At 41.2% G+C, this 13,143-nt stretch overlaps 3 protein-coding genes across 3 annotated transcripts in view; 2 read left to right on the forward strand and 1 right to left on the reverse strand.

The window, feature by feature from the left end:
- The first annotated feature begins 32 nt into the window (after window positions 1–32).
- On the forward strand, window positions 33–2,235 carry micos10 (mitochondrial contact site and cristae organizing system subunit 10). Its single transcript, XM_034877773.1, has 4 exons — window positions 33–273; window positions 1,309–1,356; window positions 1,771–1,877; window positions 2,009–2,235. The coding sequence occupies exons 1-4, from the start codon at window positions 201–203 to the stop codon at window positions 2,015–2,017; spliced, it is 237 nt and encodes a 78-aa protein (XP_034733664.1). The 5' UTR covers window positions 33–200; the 3' UTR covers window positions 2,018–2,235.
- Window positions 2,236–3,890: 1,655 nt separating this feature from the next.
- On the forward strand, window positions 3,891–8,907 carry htr6 (5-hydroxytryptamine (serotonin) receptor 6). The gene is made up of 3 exons (XM_034877429.1): window positions 3,891–5,287; window positions 5,736–5,870; window positions 7,977–8,907. Exons 1-3 carry the CDS (start codon window positions 4,373–4,375, stop codon window positions 8,331–8,333), a joined length of 1,407 nt encoding a protein of 468 aa, XP_034733320.1. The 5' UTR covers window positions 3,891–4,372; the 3' UTR covers window positions 8,334–8,907.
- Window positions 8,464–13,143, reverse strand: part of tmco4 (transmembrane and coiled-coil domains 4) — an 8,606-nt gene continuing 3,926 nt past the window's right edge. The window contains exons 9-14 of the mRNA XM_034877428.1: window positions 12,832–12,996; window positions 12,437–12,573; window positions 12,201–12,285; window positions 11,785–11,902; window positions 11,497–11,614; window positions 8,464–9,668 (exon numbers count right to left, since the gene is read on the reverse strand). Of these exons, the coding sequence (XP_034733319.1) occupies window positions 9,168–9,668; window positions 11,497–11,614; window positions 11,785–11,902; window positions 12,201–12,285; window positions 12,437–12,573; window positions 12,832–12,996 (1,124 nt within the window). The 3' untranslated portion in view covers window positions 8,464–9,167. The remainder of the gene's footprint in view (window positions 9,669–11,496; window positions 11,615–11,784; window positions 11,903–12,200; window positions 12,286–12,436; window positions 12,574–12,831; window positions 12,997–13,143) is intronic.

Consider the following 13,143-nt stretch of genomic DNA (forward strand, 5'->3'; position numbering starts at 1 on the left):
TCTCCAAATATATTGTATTAACGACATAGATTGGATAAAGTAAGATTTCTTTTGTAACTGGCGGCCCAAAACCTATCCATCAATTAATTCCCCAAACCTACTGCACTTCATCACGGTCCCCTGCGTTTGAAATCGTATTACCGACAGCAAGTGAAAGCAACTCCATAGCATTTGACACTTGTAGTCGGAGGAGCTAGCTAATGTTCACCATGTCGGAAAAAGAGCTTGGGAAAAAGTGGGACCGGTGCCTGGCAGACGGTGCCATTAAACTTGGTAAATATCCGAAGGCTCTTTTGCGTATAAAGGCATTGTAACGTCCCAGAATAAGAACAAAATAAGTAGCAGTTTTTATTATTTTATTTTATATTAGTCCACAGCTGTCATTGACTGGGCGAGCGGCTAACTAGCTAGCCATAGAGGGCTTGTAAAGGACAACCAAATGTCTCACATGTAACGTCAACGTTATGACTATTTGGATACGTAAAATTTGATTTAATTCCGCACTTTTATCAAGTTAGGATACCATAGATAACGTTACTCATAAGTATAAGAGTTTCACAAAGATTTAGCTGCTGGGAAGAACCTAAGTGCGAGCGCCATTCGTAAAACGATAAATGCGATGCTTTCTCGCTTATCTGTAATACGTTAACGTTAACTTAACGTTTCACCATTGCTTGGACATTTAGTTCGACACTTTACGAGACATTATGCACTCTTTGGCATTCATACAAAGACTTCTTTAATACAACATAAACTCAGTTTTTAATTCCACAAGGTTATATAGACATGGCGACAGGGAGCAGTTGAGTTTGAATTTTTTTGTTAATTAAAGTATACGGTATTGCTCGATTCATCACTGGTATTATAGACCGGTGGGTTCTGTAATTTAATTTTTTAATAAGCAGCACCATAAATTTGGCAGATGTTTGAGTGGAGTTTGGTGCGACGTCAGTGCCCTCATCAGCTATTGGAGCCAGGTACCTGGCTCACTTTGTCTTTAGGGGATTACACCACACAATTAATCGGTTTAGGAAACATAGGCGCAGTACCGTGACGTTACTTGCCGCCGCCCTAGTGTATAAATGAGTTTATTGCTATAAAACAGTGCATCACAAAGCAACTAAGTTTATGTTATGGCTATATAGAAAATATACAATACATAATGTTAATGTACATAAGTCAAGAGACAGTATGAGACAGCATCTACACACAATAGAGAAATGAACAATGAAACTATAGCAGTAATACATTAAAAAGTCTATTAAAGGTGCATTGTGTTCCATGTTTAAGTATTTTACTCTTTTTCAGGCACTGGGCTGGGGTTAGGAATCGTGTTTTCTGTTCTGTTCTTCAAACGTAAGTAGTTTCAATGGATTGAGGCTGTATAGCATCTTGAACCTTTAATTAAGCTCAGAGGTGCTTGACAGGAGGAGCAGAGCTAGGAGCACAATACAAGTAGCTGTCTACTGCTAGCAGCAAAACACTTTTACTTTCTTTCACGCAGTAACAGCCTTTTGAGTGTTTTTTTGTCTAACAATAGTCTCATCTAGCTGAACATGTTCAATGTGAATTTAAAACTGCTTTTATTGTGAGAAGAGCACTAACAAGATTAATTCTGAAAAGCACAAAAAGGAGAATGTGAATGTAAAAGACGAACAGACGAGGTGTCAGAGCGAGTGTGAAAAAGGATTTCACACGCCATCTCTGATATGATTTGAAATAACCCTGAGACATTCATGAGAAGAGATAAAGTACCTGTTTCATTTGTAGGGCACACTTGGCCGATTTCATTCGGCTCAGGAACGGGACTTGGCATGGCTTATGCCAACTGTCAGAATGACCTGAGGTCCTTTTATTTGCTGCACAGAAGCAAAAAGGTTTGTTTGTGGAATAAAACACATTTAGCAACTAACAGAAATATTTCTTCATCTCTATTATTAGAATAACAACCCTGTCATTGTTGATGTACATCAAGGTTCATATAACTCATTTGTATTTTCTTTAACAGGAACAATAGCTGCCAGTCATCGAGGGACTGTCATTTTATATTTTTTTGACATATCTTTGTTGGTTTTGTTTTGTCTTTGTGAGAGTCACCATTTGCACTGTTCTACAGTAAGATTAATGTCTTCCGGTTGAACGATCCATCCTAGTATGACTCTTGTTTGATTTGAATGTGCCTGATCAGGACAGCCTGTGTATATTTAATAAAATAATCATCATCACGACAAAAAATGATGCCCAGGTGATTCTTTTTTTTCTTAGATGTTTTATATTGGATGAAAACCATAAAAAATTGCATTGAAAGATATTGTAGAAAAACAAGGTTAACAATGTAATGACTTCTAAAAGTTAGATTCTACTTCATCACTCCAAGCAGCAATTGTGATACTTGAGGGAGTAATAGGAGTCAAGTGTTATGTTTAAAAAGGTGGTGGTTTGGGTTTTTTTCTGACGGCGAGTGGGAGGGATTTTTGTAAATGGTGTGGTGGAGGAAGGTGGGGAGAGCAATGCAAACGCTGTCCCAGAAGGTGGTGGGCTCGGTGTGGGTGAGAAGGGGTCAGAAGGTTGGCAACAGCTGATCTGATGTGGCAGATGACAGGGGCGTAGTGATGGAGATTAGTCAGTTCTGAGGGGGCATGAAAATTGAGGGCTTTACATATTATGCTTAGTACTTGAATGGCAAGGCTATTAAAATATGGAGTGCACATGATTTTACCACATGCTTTTGTTATTATGTTATTTTTTTCATTCAAGCGCTCCTGTTGGGAAGTGAATAATTATTTTCTGGATTGAGAATGTGGGAGCAAGGTGAAGTGACTTTATTGTTTTTTCAGTTATGTGATTTTTTTCTCTTCCACCAATGGTAAATGAAAAAAACATAACCCAAATCTACTGTTCATGAACATTTTTCATGTTTTAATTGTTTTTAAAATCTGAGACACAGTGAAAGCGATTAGACCTTTTGACGCTAACATTAGACACAAAATAAAGACAAAGCTTGTGTACATTTTGCAATTCTAAAATGCTAAAGAATAGGTTGCATATGTATTTGCTTCACTCTTATGCACTTAAATCATCACGACTTGTACAGCTAGTTGTTACAGAAGTCACAAAAGTTGCATGGATGGAATACACCCCTATCTAAAGGGACCAGCAAATGTCATCAGGGAAATCATTAAGTCAAAAAAGGATTAAAGAAATCGGAGACAAGGCTATTGAATAGGGAAGGATACCACAACATTTTCATGGCAGGGACTGAAGAGTAAAAGAGCTTAATTAAAATTGAGTTAAATCAAATTAAATCCAGTGTAATTTAATCTTGTAAATCATTAAATATGAAGAAGTCAGAGAAGGTGACTGCTTTTTAATCTTTCCTACTACTGCTCTGAAAAGATAACTTCTAAGAGAAATTCTATCTTTGAAGAAAAAGCACTTCACCTCAAATCTTTATAATGCCACATGAAAATGCCATACTAGTTGCCCCTTAATAGATAAAAACAGTATGACCAAACACGGAAAAAGACCACCCACACCAACTCCTATGCGGAAGAATTAGCATTTCTTGGCTGTGATTATGCATGGTGATGCATTAACAGCTCAATGCTTTGACACGCTCCTTCTCAGAAACTGTGCGCTCTGGCTGGGAGGCGCGCTGGAGTGGCCGACGAAGGGATTAACAGGAGCGAGGAATATAAAGGCAGCGTTACAAGGACCATGATACCTACAGAGCACTCATAAACAGAGCCTTGCGTACAAATGACTGCTTCCGATTTTGTCTGTTTTGGCTCCCCTTCTCTGTTTCGCAGAATAAAAGGACTTGTGGAAAGCAGCAGAGCTCCAGCTTGGCAAAGGGCAACTCTAAAATTCCACTGCTGTGAGGTGAGGTATAATCCTGAGAATTATTCCTAGCCTCCTTCTTCTCCTGTAGTTCTTTTCATCAGCACAGCTCTCGTATGCCTAGTTGAGATTTCTCTCTATGTGCCCTCCTCCACTGACTGTCATCATTGTGACATGCTGCTTCGAAACCCTCTGTCAGCTATCAAATTGCTCATTCTGGCTCTTAGCTGTGGATGAGGCAAGGACATGCTGGCCAGGATGGAGAGATGAGTGTATGTGGTTTTGATCACTTTACTGGTGCCAGTGGAAGTAAGCTCAAGGCACGTGGATGTATTCCTGCCAAATGGAGGTGGAGATATTTACCCATGGAGAACAGTCCGGTGAACCTTGACAGCAACAGGGTTGGATGGCTTCTCAACACAAGACCTCTTTTTATGCATGAATGGCCCTAAAGCGAGAGCTTCGGCCGCAAATGAGAAACATCTAGTGGTGCCTGAAGGGGAACCTTCATTGGTGGTTTTCAACCAGCCCCATGGCTGACTCTCACTTGTCTGGCTCCGTGGGAAGCTACAACAGCAGCTCCCCAACCACCAGTGCTTGGAACATCGCTGGCAGCGGCCCGTGGTTGTTGGCCTTCATGCTGACTGTCATCATCCTCATGACGGTCTGTGGCAACATGTTGCTTATCGCTGTGGTGTTTGCCCATCGCTCTTTGCGTTGCACCTCAAACTGCTTCCTTGTGTCTCTGTTCCTGTCTGACCTAATGGTGGCCCTGGTGGTCATGCCCCCAGCCATGCTCAATGTTCTGTGTGGGGCCTGGGTGCTGTGGCCTGCCTTTTGCCCGATTTGGCTCTGCTTTGACGTCATGTGCTGCAGCGCGTCCATTCTCAACCTGTGTGTGATCAGCCTGGACCGCTACCTTTTCATCATCTCACCGCTGCGCTACAAGCAGACGATGACTCCACCTCGGGCATTGCTCCTGGTAGGAGCTGCTTGGGGGTTGGCAGCTTTGGCTTCCTTTCTTCCCATTAAGATGAAATGGCACAGCTTAGGCCATTGGAGTGGACACTCATCTGTTCCTGGCATCAGCAGTAGCAACATCAGCTCTTACACTGACACACTGTACCCCGCATCCTACTTTCAGCTGTCACCATCGGGAGGCCTTTCCTTCCAGTGCCGCCTGCAGGTCACCCTGCCCTTTGCCCTGGTGGCATCTGTACTTACATTCTTTTTGCCCTCGAGCGCCATTTGCTTCACTTACTGTCGGATCCTTCTGGCAGCGCGGAGGCAGGCAAAGAGGGTCGCAGCACTAAGCCACCCACCACACCCCCATCCCTCTCTAGGGGAACCTTCCAGGCCTCCATCAGCCAGGGTTGCAGCGGGGCAAGCTCAGCAGGACAGAGATGACTGCAGTCACCAGGAACCTCCTGTATCACAAAATGTACCGGTAAGCCAGAGAGACTCAACAGTTAAACAAACCAGCCAGGCAGATTAAAAAATCTTTATATACGTATTGAGCTGTACTCAAAGATCCAAGACTTTTTCTATGTACACAAAAGGCTTATTTCTCAACACACACATGGCTAAATTTGTGTAAGTGAGCACTTCTCCTTTGCTAAGACGATCCATCCATCTCACAGGTGTGGCATATGAAGATGCTGATTAGACGGGATGATTATTAGACAGGTGTGCCTTAGACTGGCCACAATAAAAGGCCACTCTAAAAGAAAGCAGTTTTACTGTATTGGTCAAGTCTGGAGGGGGGCCCCAAAAACCAGTCAGTACCTAGTGTTATGGTTAGAGATAAGCTTCTCCAAAATAGTAATGAGACCTAGTAGCTCATATTATCTATAATTCTAGGATTAACCATTTCTATTGTCCTCCACTGTCCACAGCCGTCAGTGAACAGTGAGCGTTGTCTGGCTCACAGGCAGGGTCGGAGGGCACTAAAGGCCAGTCTGACGCTGGGAGTCCTCCTGGGACTCTTCTTCAGCGCTTGGCTGCCCTTTTTCATCACCAATATGGCTCAGGTCAGTAGAGGGACCAGACACTGACTCTACCACAGATATGAGCAAGAAATGTAGTCAATGAGGGGAGGGGGTCAAATAGCTTCAATCCATCCAGGTTTTCTTCACCTATATGCACGGGTGAGTTTTTTTTTTTTTTTTCAACAATTTCCTTCACCATTTTAAAAAGTCTGGTGCCTTTACTGCAATAGCTCTATTATCATCCTTGCTTGAGTCACTCAGTGTTTAGTTGTTTTGTTAATTTTCTCACATGTGTGGTGGGCACCAAATCAGTGTGAAAAAAATGCAACAAAAAGAAAGAAAAAGGGGGGGAAAAACACTTGGATACTGGTCTATTTTTGTATTGGCCAGCTTTGGCGTCACAGCCTTGCCAAGCTATCTAACGAGGAAATAGATTGGCATTTCAGCTTCGTGACTCATTCAAAACTCAGCAAAAAGACACAGCACAGAATCATTTTTAATTACTAGGCTTATTTTTTTCATGTTGTTAATTTTCATTTGATCAGACTTAGAACACACACTCAATAGTAAGCCAACATGTCGGTGGCCATGAAAACCCTAGGCAAGAGTTAATTAATGTTAAAATAACAGCTTAATCTAAATTGGTAATGACACTTGTCCTGTTTTTCAAGCTTACAATGATCCAGTCATTTTGATTTCCCATCTGTGCCCTCTCGCTTCTCCCCTGCATAACATAGAGCACAGAGACTTGACTGTCTGCGCTCTCCTTCCTTTTCACACCCAATGTGGCGTGTGAAACGCACCCCTCCTTTCTGTCCTATTCCCACCGCCTCCCTGTCTCATCTTGATAGTATTGGAAGATCTCCTCCAACAGCTGTCTCCTCCTTCACTAAACATACTCTCATAACTAGTGGTTATGTTCAAGATCATTGGTTTTTAACATCCAGACGCAATGTATTTACAAGTTCTACTCAGGGAATAAAAAGAGTGATGGACAGCCCATGTGAATCACGAGAAGGAAGAAAATACGTCTTCTTTTATTTTTATGATTTCAGAAGATTTCATTCCAAATTCATAGGAGCCCAAAAGGCACAGGGAAAGTAAATACATACATGTTTAACGAATGGGCGATTAATAAAGATTGTTATTCATTTATTTGTTTACTGCATTTATGTATTTGCTTATTTATTTCAAAACGGCACTATGCAATTGGACACAGAAAGCAAAAAGCAAAAAAAAAGTACATTAGAAATTAATACATTTACACAAAATAAATATAGCCTACTTGTTGCCAGAAAGATCAATGAGTGGGCAATAAATACACTTTTTATTTCAAAATCCCTTCTTTCTGTGTTCATTTACTTATTTTGTTTCAAATTTTACTTTTGATGGAAGTAAACATAAAATAAATAAATCCGCACTATGAATTTAAAAGAAACTAATATACATTTAGCCAAAAAAAGAAACAAATAAGTTCATTAGACATATAAATAAATCTGTATTTAGTTATTTATTCATGTAATCATATTTATTTATTTATTTATAATCATTAAAGGTGACTCTGGAAATTTTTAGACAAAAGTACTAGTTACGTTGTTTGTATCCTTGAGATCTTACAATCATGTTGAATGCATTTCCTTCCTCAAAACATCTTTCACAGAACCAATGTTTTGAATGTTTAAATGTTGCCATGTTTATTTATGCATCTACACTATATAGGAAACAAAAAACAGCATAAAAAATAATAAACAATGCAACATTTTATCTAATCTGCTGATTATGTGTATGTATATATATATATATATATATATATATATATATATATATATATATATATATATATATATATATATATATATATATATATATATATATATATATATATATATATATATATATATATATATATATATATATATATATGCCCATAAGCAGAACAAAACCAGCAGCAAGGAATGTGTATTACGTTGCCTACATGCACAACACAAATGAAACAGGGACTCTGTTTCTATGGGTAAAAAAACTCCCAGATTGACTAAGGTGACATTTCTCTGTATTTATTTCTAAAATGTATTATCTTTCAGATTTGACCATAAATGAACTCTTGATGCCGTAATGCCTGACATACATTCTACCGTCTTCATTCAGGCAGTGTGTGAGTGCATCCCTATGGCGCTCTTTGACGCCATCACCTGGCTGGGCTACTGCAACAGCACAATGAACCCCATCATCTACCCACTGTTCATGAGAGACTTCAAGCGGGCTCTGGGGAAGCTCTTGCCCTGCTGTTCCTCACAGTCTCCAAGAAGACCCTCACCAGCGCTTTCCCTTTCTCTCCGCAACTCAGGAGACCCTAACATTGCCAGCAGCCCCCCCTCTCCACTGCCTTCTGATCCCACTCAGCCCCCTGCCACTGCCACTGATGCGGTCAACCTGCTGGATGCTGAGCATGCTGGCATCGATTTGCCTCTGCTTCTGCCCAATCAGGTCGACACCCTGGATTGAATAGCAATTATGGAAACGCTAATATGGTATGTCAGGGTTTATGGTAGGAAAGGGATTCAAGACAAGCATTGAAACTTATAACGATTTCTGATTTACTCACTCGACTAAGGGGGGAAAAACAAATCAAATCACATTTGACATTTTTTTTTATTCACAGAAAAATGTCTATGGACATAAAGTTCCACCCTTGTTCTATCTTGAATTATGTCTTTACAATTATGAAATTTGGATGAAGAAACAGACTATTTCCGTTCCGTATTATGCGTGCCAGTACACAATGTAACTAGACCCTGAAACTCTATGGTAAACTGTGCTTCACATTATCCCTCTCATACCAGAGAGAAGAAAGGCCTTGAAGAAGATGCATTCACTGAATTATCCTCAGCCTTACAGAAATTAAATACTGTGAAATATCCATAGCAACCAGGCCAATGGATGAAAATTAGAAGGAGGTGAGGGAAACACACCTATTTTGTAGCATTCATCCTATTCCTGCAAAACAAGTAATATTTACAGGTATTTGATCTCAGAACAAGTTTAGAAAACAATTTAGGACACTATTTACAATTGGTAAAAACGTTTACATAATTTACAAAATCTTAAATTATTATTAAATTAATACATTTGTCTATAATCAACATGTCATGATTAAACAAAGCTGGAGATTTTCACTTGAGGCTGCCATATTTGTGCACTGACTTTTTAGCCGTCTCTGGCGTGTCGAGTAAGGAATGGAGATTTTCACCAACAATGCTTTGATGCTGGGAAAAAAAAAAAAAAAAAAACTTGAAGAAAAGATTTTACAGGGAAGCAGCTGGTCCAGTAACATGCTCTTTACAAGTTTGGCTGCCTTTGTTCCTGTGTGTGTTCTGTACTCCAGTGTGTATCATCCCAGCTCCACGATATGTGTTCATTATCAGGGTCGGCCTCCTCTACGGCGTCGCTCAGGGCGTTTAAAGCAGATGCTGTGTTGTCATTACTCACACTCTCCCCAGAAGGTAGTAGTATATTGTTCCTGTCAGATTCTGTATCATTTAATGAGTCCAGCAGGTCTGAAATATCAGGAATATCCCAACCGTCAACCATCTCCTCTGTCTCTGCCGCTTCTTTCACATCTTCACTTTCTCCTGTGGAGGCCTCAGCCTGCTCAGCTTGGTTTTGTGTCTCAGTCACTTGTTGCTCATTGGGGGTTCGGTCAGGGATGTCCACTGTCCCTTGTGTGAACGTTACAAAGTGAGGAAGAGCAAAGGAGGCTCCGGGTACTTCTTTGGTGGGAACACCTACTGCCACCAAGATGGTGTCCATTTGACGCATGTAGTCCAAGTGACCTTTCACCTGGGAAGCAGAAACCTGGTTTTATTGTCCCAGTCAAAAAAGAGGAGAGATTTTCTTTGCAAATTACAGTGTATGTTCCTACATTACATGACCAGGTACTGTATATAGTTTATGGTGCTTCAGACATGTCCTGTATGTTTCTTTACCATTCTTTTTAAAAGGTCCCATGGCATGAAAATGTCTGAGTTTTTTTTTTTTTTTTAAACACATGAGTTCCCCCAGTGGCTAGAAATGGCGGTAGGTGTGAAACAAGCCCTTGGTATCCTGCTCTGCCTTTGAGAAAATGAAAGCTCAGATGGGCCAATCTGGAATACTCCCTTAATGATGTCATAAGGGGAAAGGTGACCTCCCCTTTTTCTGCTTTGCTTGCCCAGGGAATTTGGCCCGCAAACAAGCAAAGCCTGGCAATTAGAGTCCAAGCCCGGACCGCGGCCTGAGCCCGAGAGGCATTAGGATATTTATGTCTGAGATAGACAGTTAAAATCTCATTTTCTTTTCTCATCCTAATGACACGTTGGCTACGTTTTCGTGTGGAAAGCCCACTTTTATTAAGCAACTGTAGGAAGGCATTCGGAAATTTACACAGATGAGCGCATCAGCGCACACGGGGCAACAAGCAATCATTAATTAGCTGTTAAATTTAACATCTTCAATGTGTAAACCTTTCCTGCTTGCTTCGTTTCCGACCGCGGTGCACAGAAAACCAGTGCAGACTTGTTACCTCCAGGGCCCACATTATGAAATGGATAACGTTGGGGTTAAAATCCCGTTTCTAGTGAGCAAATGATTGAACTTGGCTTTCAGTCTTGGATTTATTTTGGACACTGCACATACGGTGTACAAAACTTAAAACTTATTCCACCAACTCTGCTCCAGTCGCATCTACAACACGTCCGTTTCCTCTCTCTCTCTCTGTCTCTCTTCTGCCCACTTTCCACGCACGCACGCACGCTGAGCTCTCTTAAAAGGCGCTGCAGCACCATTTTACAACAAATGCCTTATCATGCTGATGTGACTGCGCCCGACCGGAACCCGATCCTAATTTCTAAATATCTGTCCAAACCCGGCCCGTCGGGTCCCGTCCGGCTTGGATCAGGTATCCATGCCTTAACGACAGTTGGTCAAGGTCACACCCCCACTCTCCACCTTGCCCCCCCCTCTCCTCCTCAATAACATTTAAAGCTACAGACTCAGAAATGGCAATACTAAGGAAAGCTCATTGTGGGACCTGCTCTAGTGGCCGTAATTCTGCACCAAGGCTGAATTTTGGGAAAGAGCCTTCAGATACAGTATTAGGGGACCACTAATGCCTATGTAAAAGCACCCAAAGAGCACCATGTCATGAGACCTTTCAACGTTAAGTTGAGTGAAATGTGAAACCACTGATGCTTTACATAGATTGGTAAAGCATCAACTAGTTTACTTGAAGGTTGAACATGTTGAAGGTTCAATGTTGTTGAAGCGGAATCATGTTGATTTCCAAGGTGGCAGATAGGCACTGCTGTAAAATGAAACGGACCAGCAGGGTCTTATTTTTTTCATATTTTTTAATTTTATTTAAGCAATACAACTGTCTCTTTTTAAGTGATAATAAAATTATGAATGGCATCGATTAGTCCATGACTTCTTATATTATTATTTCACAGACTGACCGAACACGCAAAATGTATGCATGAAAAGTGTCAATTTGAGGAAAGTGATGCGTGTGGGTTTTTCTTCAAAGAGGAAAACCTTGAGATGTTAAATAATCTTTAGCTTACATATACTTCAAGAACAATTTATTAAGGGAACTTTAGCGGGCCTAATTTAAGTATATGCTCTGACTCACCACTGAGGAAAGATCCACATTGATTATACGCCGATCCTGGAGGTTGATTGGCTGTAGCCCAGCAACAGACATTTGTGCAGATGAACTTCGGTACAAGAACCCCAGGAGCCAGTCCCCTCTGACAGTTGGTACATAAAACACAAATACTGCATCCAAAAAACTGGACCTCAGGCATACAATGACGTGATGATGAGTATATCAAAACTATGAAGCAATTGTAAGCCTTCACTGTAAAAATGTAGACATTTTACTCATGGCATACTAAAGGTTAGAGCTCTCTTAGATTACCTGCAGTAGCCGTTTACTATCTTTCCAGCCACTACCCTGGACATTCTCTCCCAGGCCTTTTCAGAGCCGTCCACAGGGGCCCCCAAGAGGACCACATCCTCCACTACTCCTTCACTCCCTGAGGAAGCGATACAGGGCTTGTCAGAACAATGTACATAAAATGATGGAAGATGATGAAACTGAATTAGATTAATTGTTTTAATTACAAAAAGGTATAACCAAGTTTGAATACTTATTATTTAGGGCCGTCAAAACAATTCTTCTATGCTTCACCAGTGACTTAGCAAAAGAGTTAAAAGTCAGGACTTTAACCCAGGGATGTCTTACATTGAACGAAGACAGCAAGGAATTATGGGTGTCAATCTAATCGTCATGCATAATCAAAATACGGTTTATTCACAGAAAGTTGTTTTTACCTTTATCATTTGCAAGCTCCTGAAGACAGTAGTAGATAACTCTGGCCCCAAGACTGAAACCTATGAGGCTGACAGGCCGCTTACCCTTCAAATACAGAGAGAAAGAGAAGAGATGCACAATTCTGAAGTAGCTTTTATCCTCCTTTTGTTACCTAATAGAAAAAAAAAAAATATATATATATATATATATATATATATATATATATATATATATAAAAATAAAGATAGCACAATACCTGCCGTCTGCTTCTCAAAACCTGTGCCAGGTGTTTCCCCACTTCAGCTGAGCGGTTCAGACAAACACACCACGGGTTGTCAATGACGCTGGCTGCTGCCAGCAAAGACGCAGGCCACGTCAGAGCCGCCACAATGCCTGGACAGTGTGGCGGTGTAAAAGACATTAATGCAGTACCATGGAAGGGTTAATACAACAAAAGGACAACAAGCTAGATCAGACAGTCTGGATTGGTAAACAGGAATCAACTCATTATCAGAAATCAATGCCACAAAAGCCTAACCTTGTCACGTCACATATCACAAGTTCAGAGCTGGACATTTTTTACCACTAGCACAAGCACTCCTGTTTCAAGATACAGACCCACTTAATAGAGTGCTTCCGGCACCCTCTTACCTGAGAGCACTGTGTACTTAAGCGCCTCCTGGGCCACCATGCTGACCAGCCCATCCAACAGAGAGGCCATGGCTGAGCCCAGATCCTTGAGGAAACGTGACTCCCACACCAGGCAGTACTGTTCCCCGCACTCGCCCAGGCTGCACCACGGGGCCTGGAACGAACCTGGAAGGCAGAAGTTGTGTTTTTATGTGAGAAACAACTAAGCAGCACTTGTAAACTAAGTGGTTGTTTTTAGCCATTGTATTTGAAGGGGGTACTAAGCTTGTTACTGAATGTATTTTTTAGTGGGGGGGGGGGGGGGGGGGGGGG

The sequence above is a fragment of the Etheostoma cragini genome, chromosome 7, assembly GCF_013103735.1.
Source record: "Etheostoma cragini isolate CJK2018 chromosome 7, CSU_Ecrag_1.0, whole genome shotgun sequence".
Lineage (NCBI taxonomy): Eukaryota > Metazoa > Chordata > Actinopteri > Perciformes > Percidae > Etheostoma > Etheostoma cragini.

Excerpts from the sequence above, each read along its gene's own strand:
- micos10 (XM_034877773.1), top strand. The coding sequence starts at position 201 with ATGTTCACCATGTCGGAAAAAGAGCTTGGGAAAAAGTGGGACCGGTGC. Across the intron at positions 274-1,308 it reads AGACGGTGCCATTAAACTTG|GCACTGGGCTGGGGTTAGGA; the intron begins GTAAATATCCGA and ends ACTCTTTTTCAG. Across the intron at positions 1,357-1,770 it reads TTCTGTTCTGTTCTTCAAAC|GGCACACTTGGCCGATTTCA; the intron begins GTAAGTAGTTTC and ends TTTCATTTGTAG.
- htr6 (XM_034877429.1), top strand. The coding sequence starts at position 4,373 with ATGGCTGACTCTCACTTGTCTGGCTCCGTGGGAAGCTACAACAGCAGC. Across the intron at positions 5,288-5,735 it reads CTGTATCACAAAATGTACCG|CCGTCAGTGAACAGTGAGCG; the intron begins GTAAGCCAGAGA and ends CACTGTCCACAG. Across the intron at positions 5,871-7,976 it reads TCATCACCAATATGGCTCAG|GCAGTGTGTGAGTGCATCCC; the intron begins GTCAGTAGAGGG and ends GTCTTCATTCAG.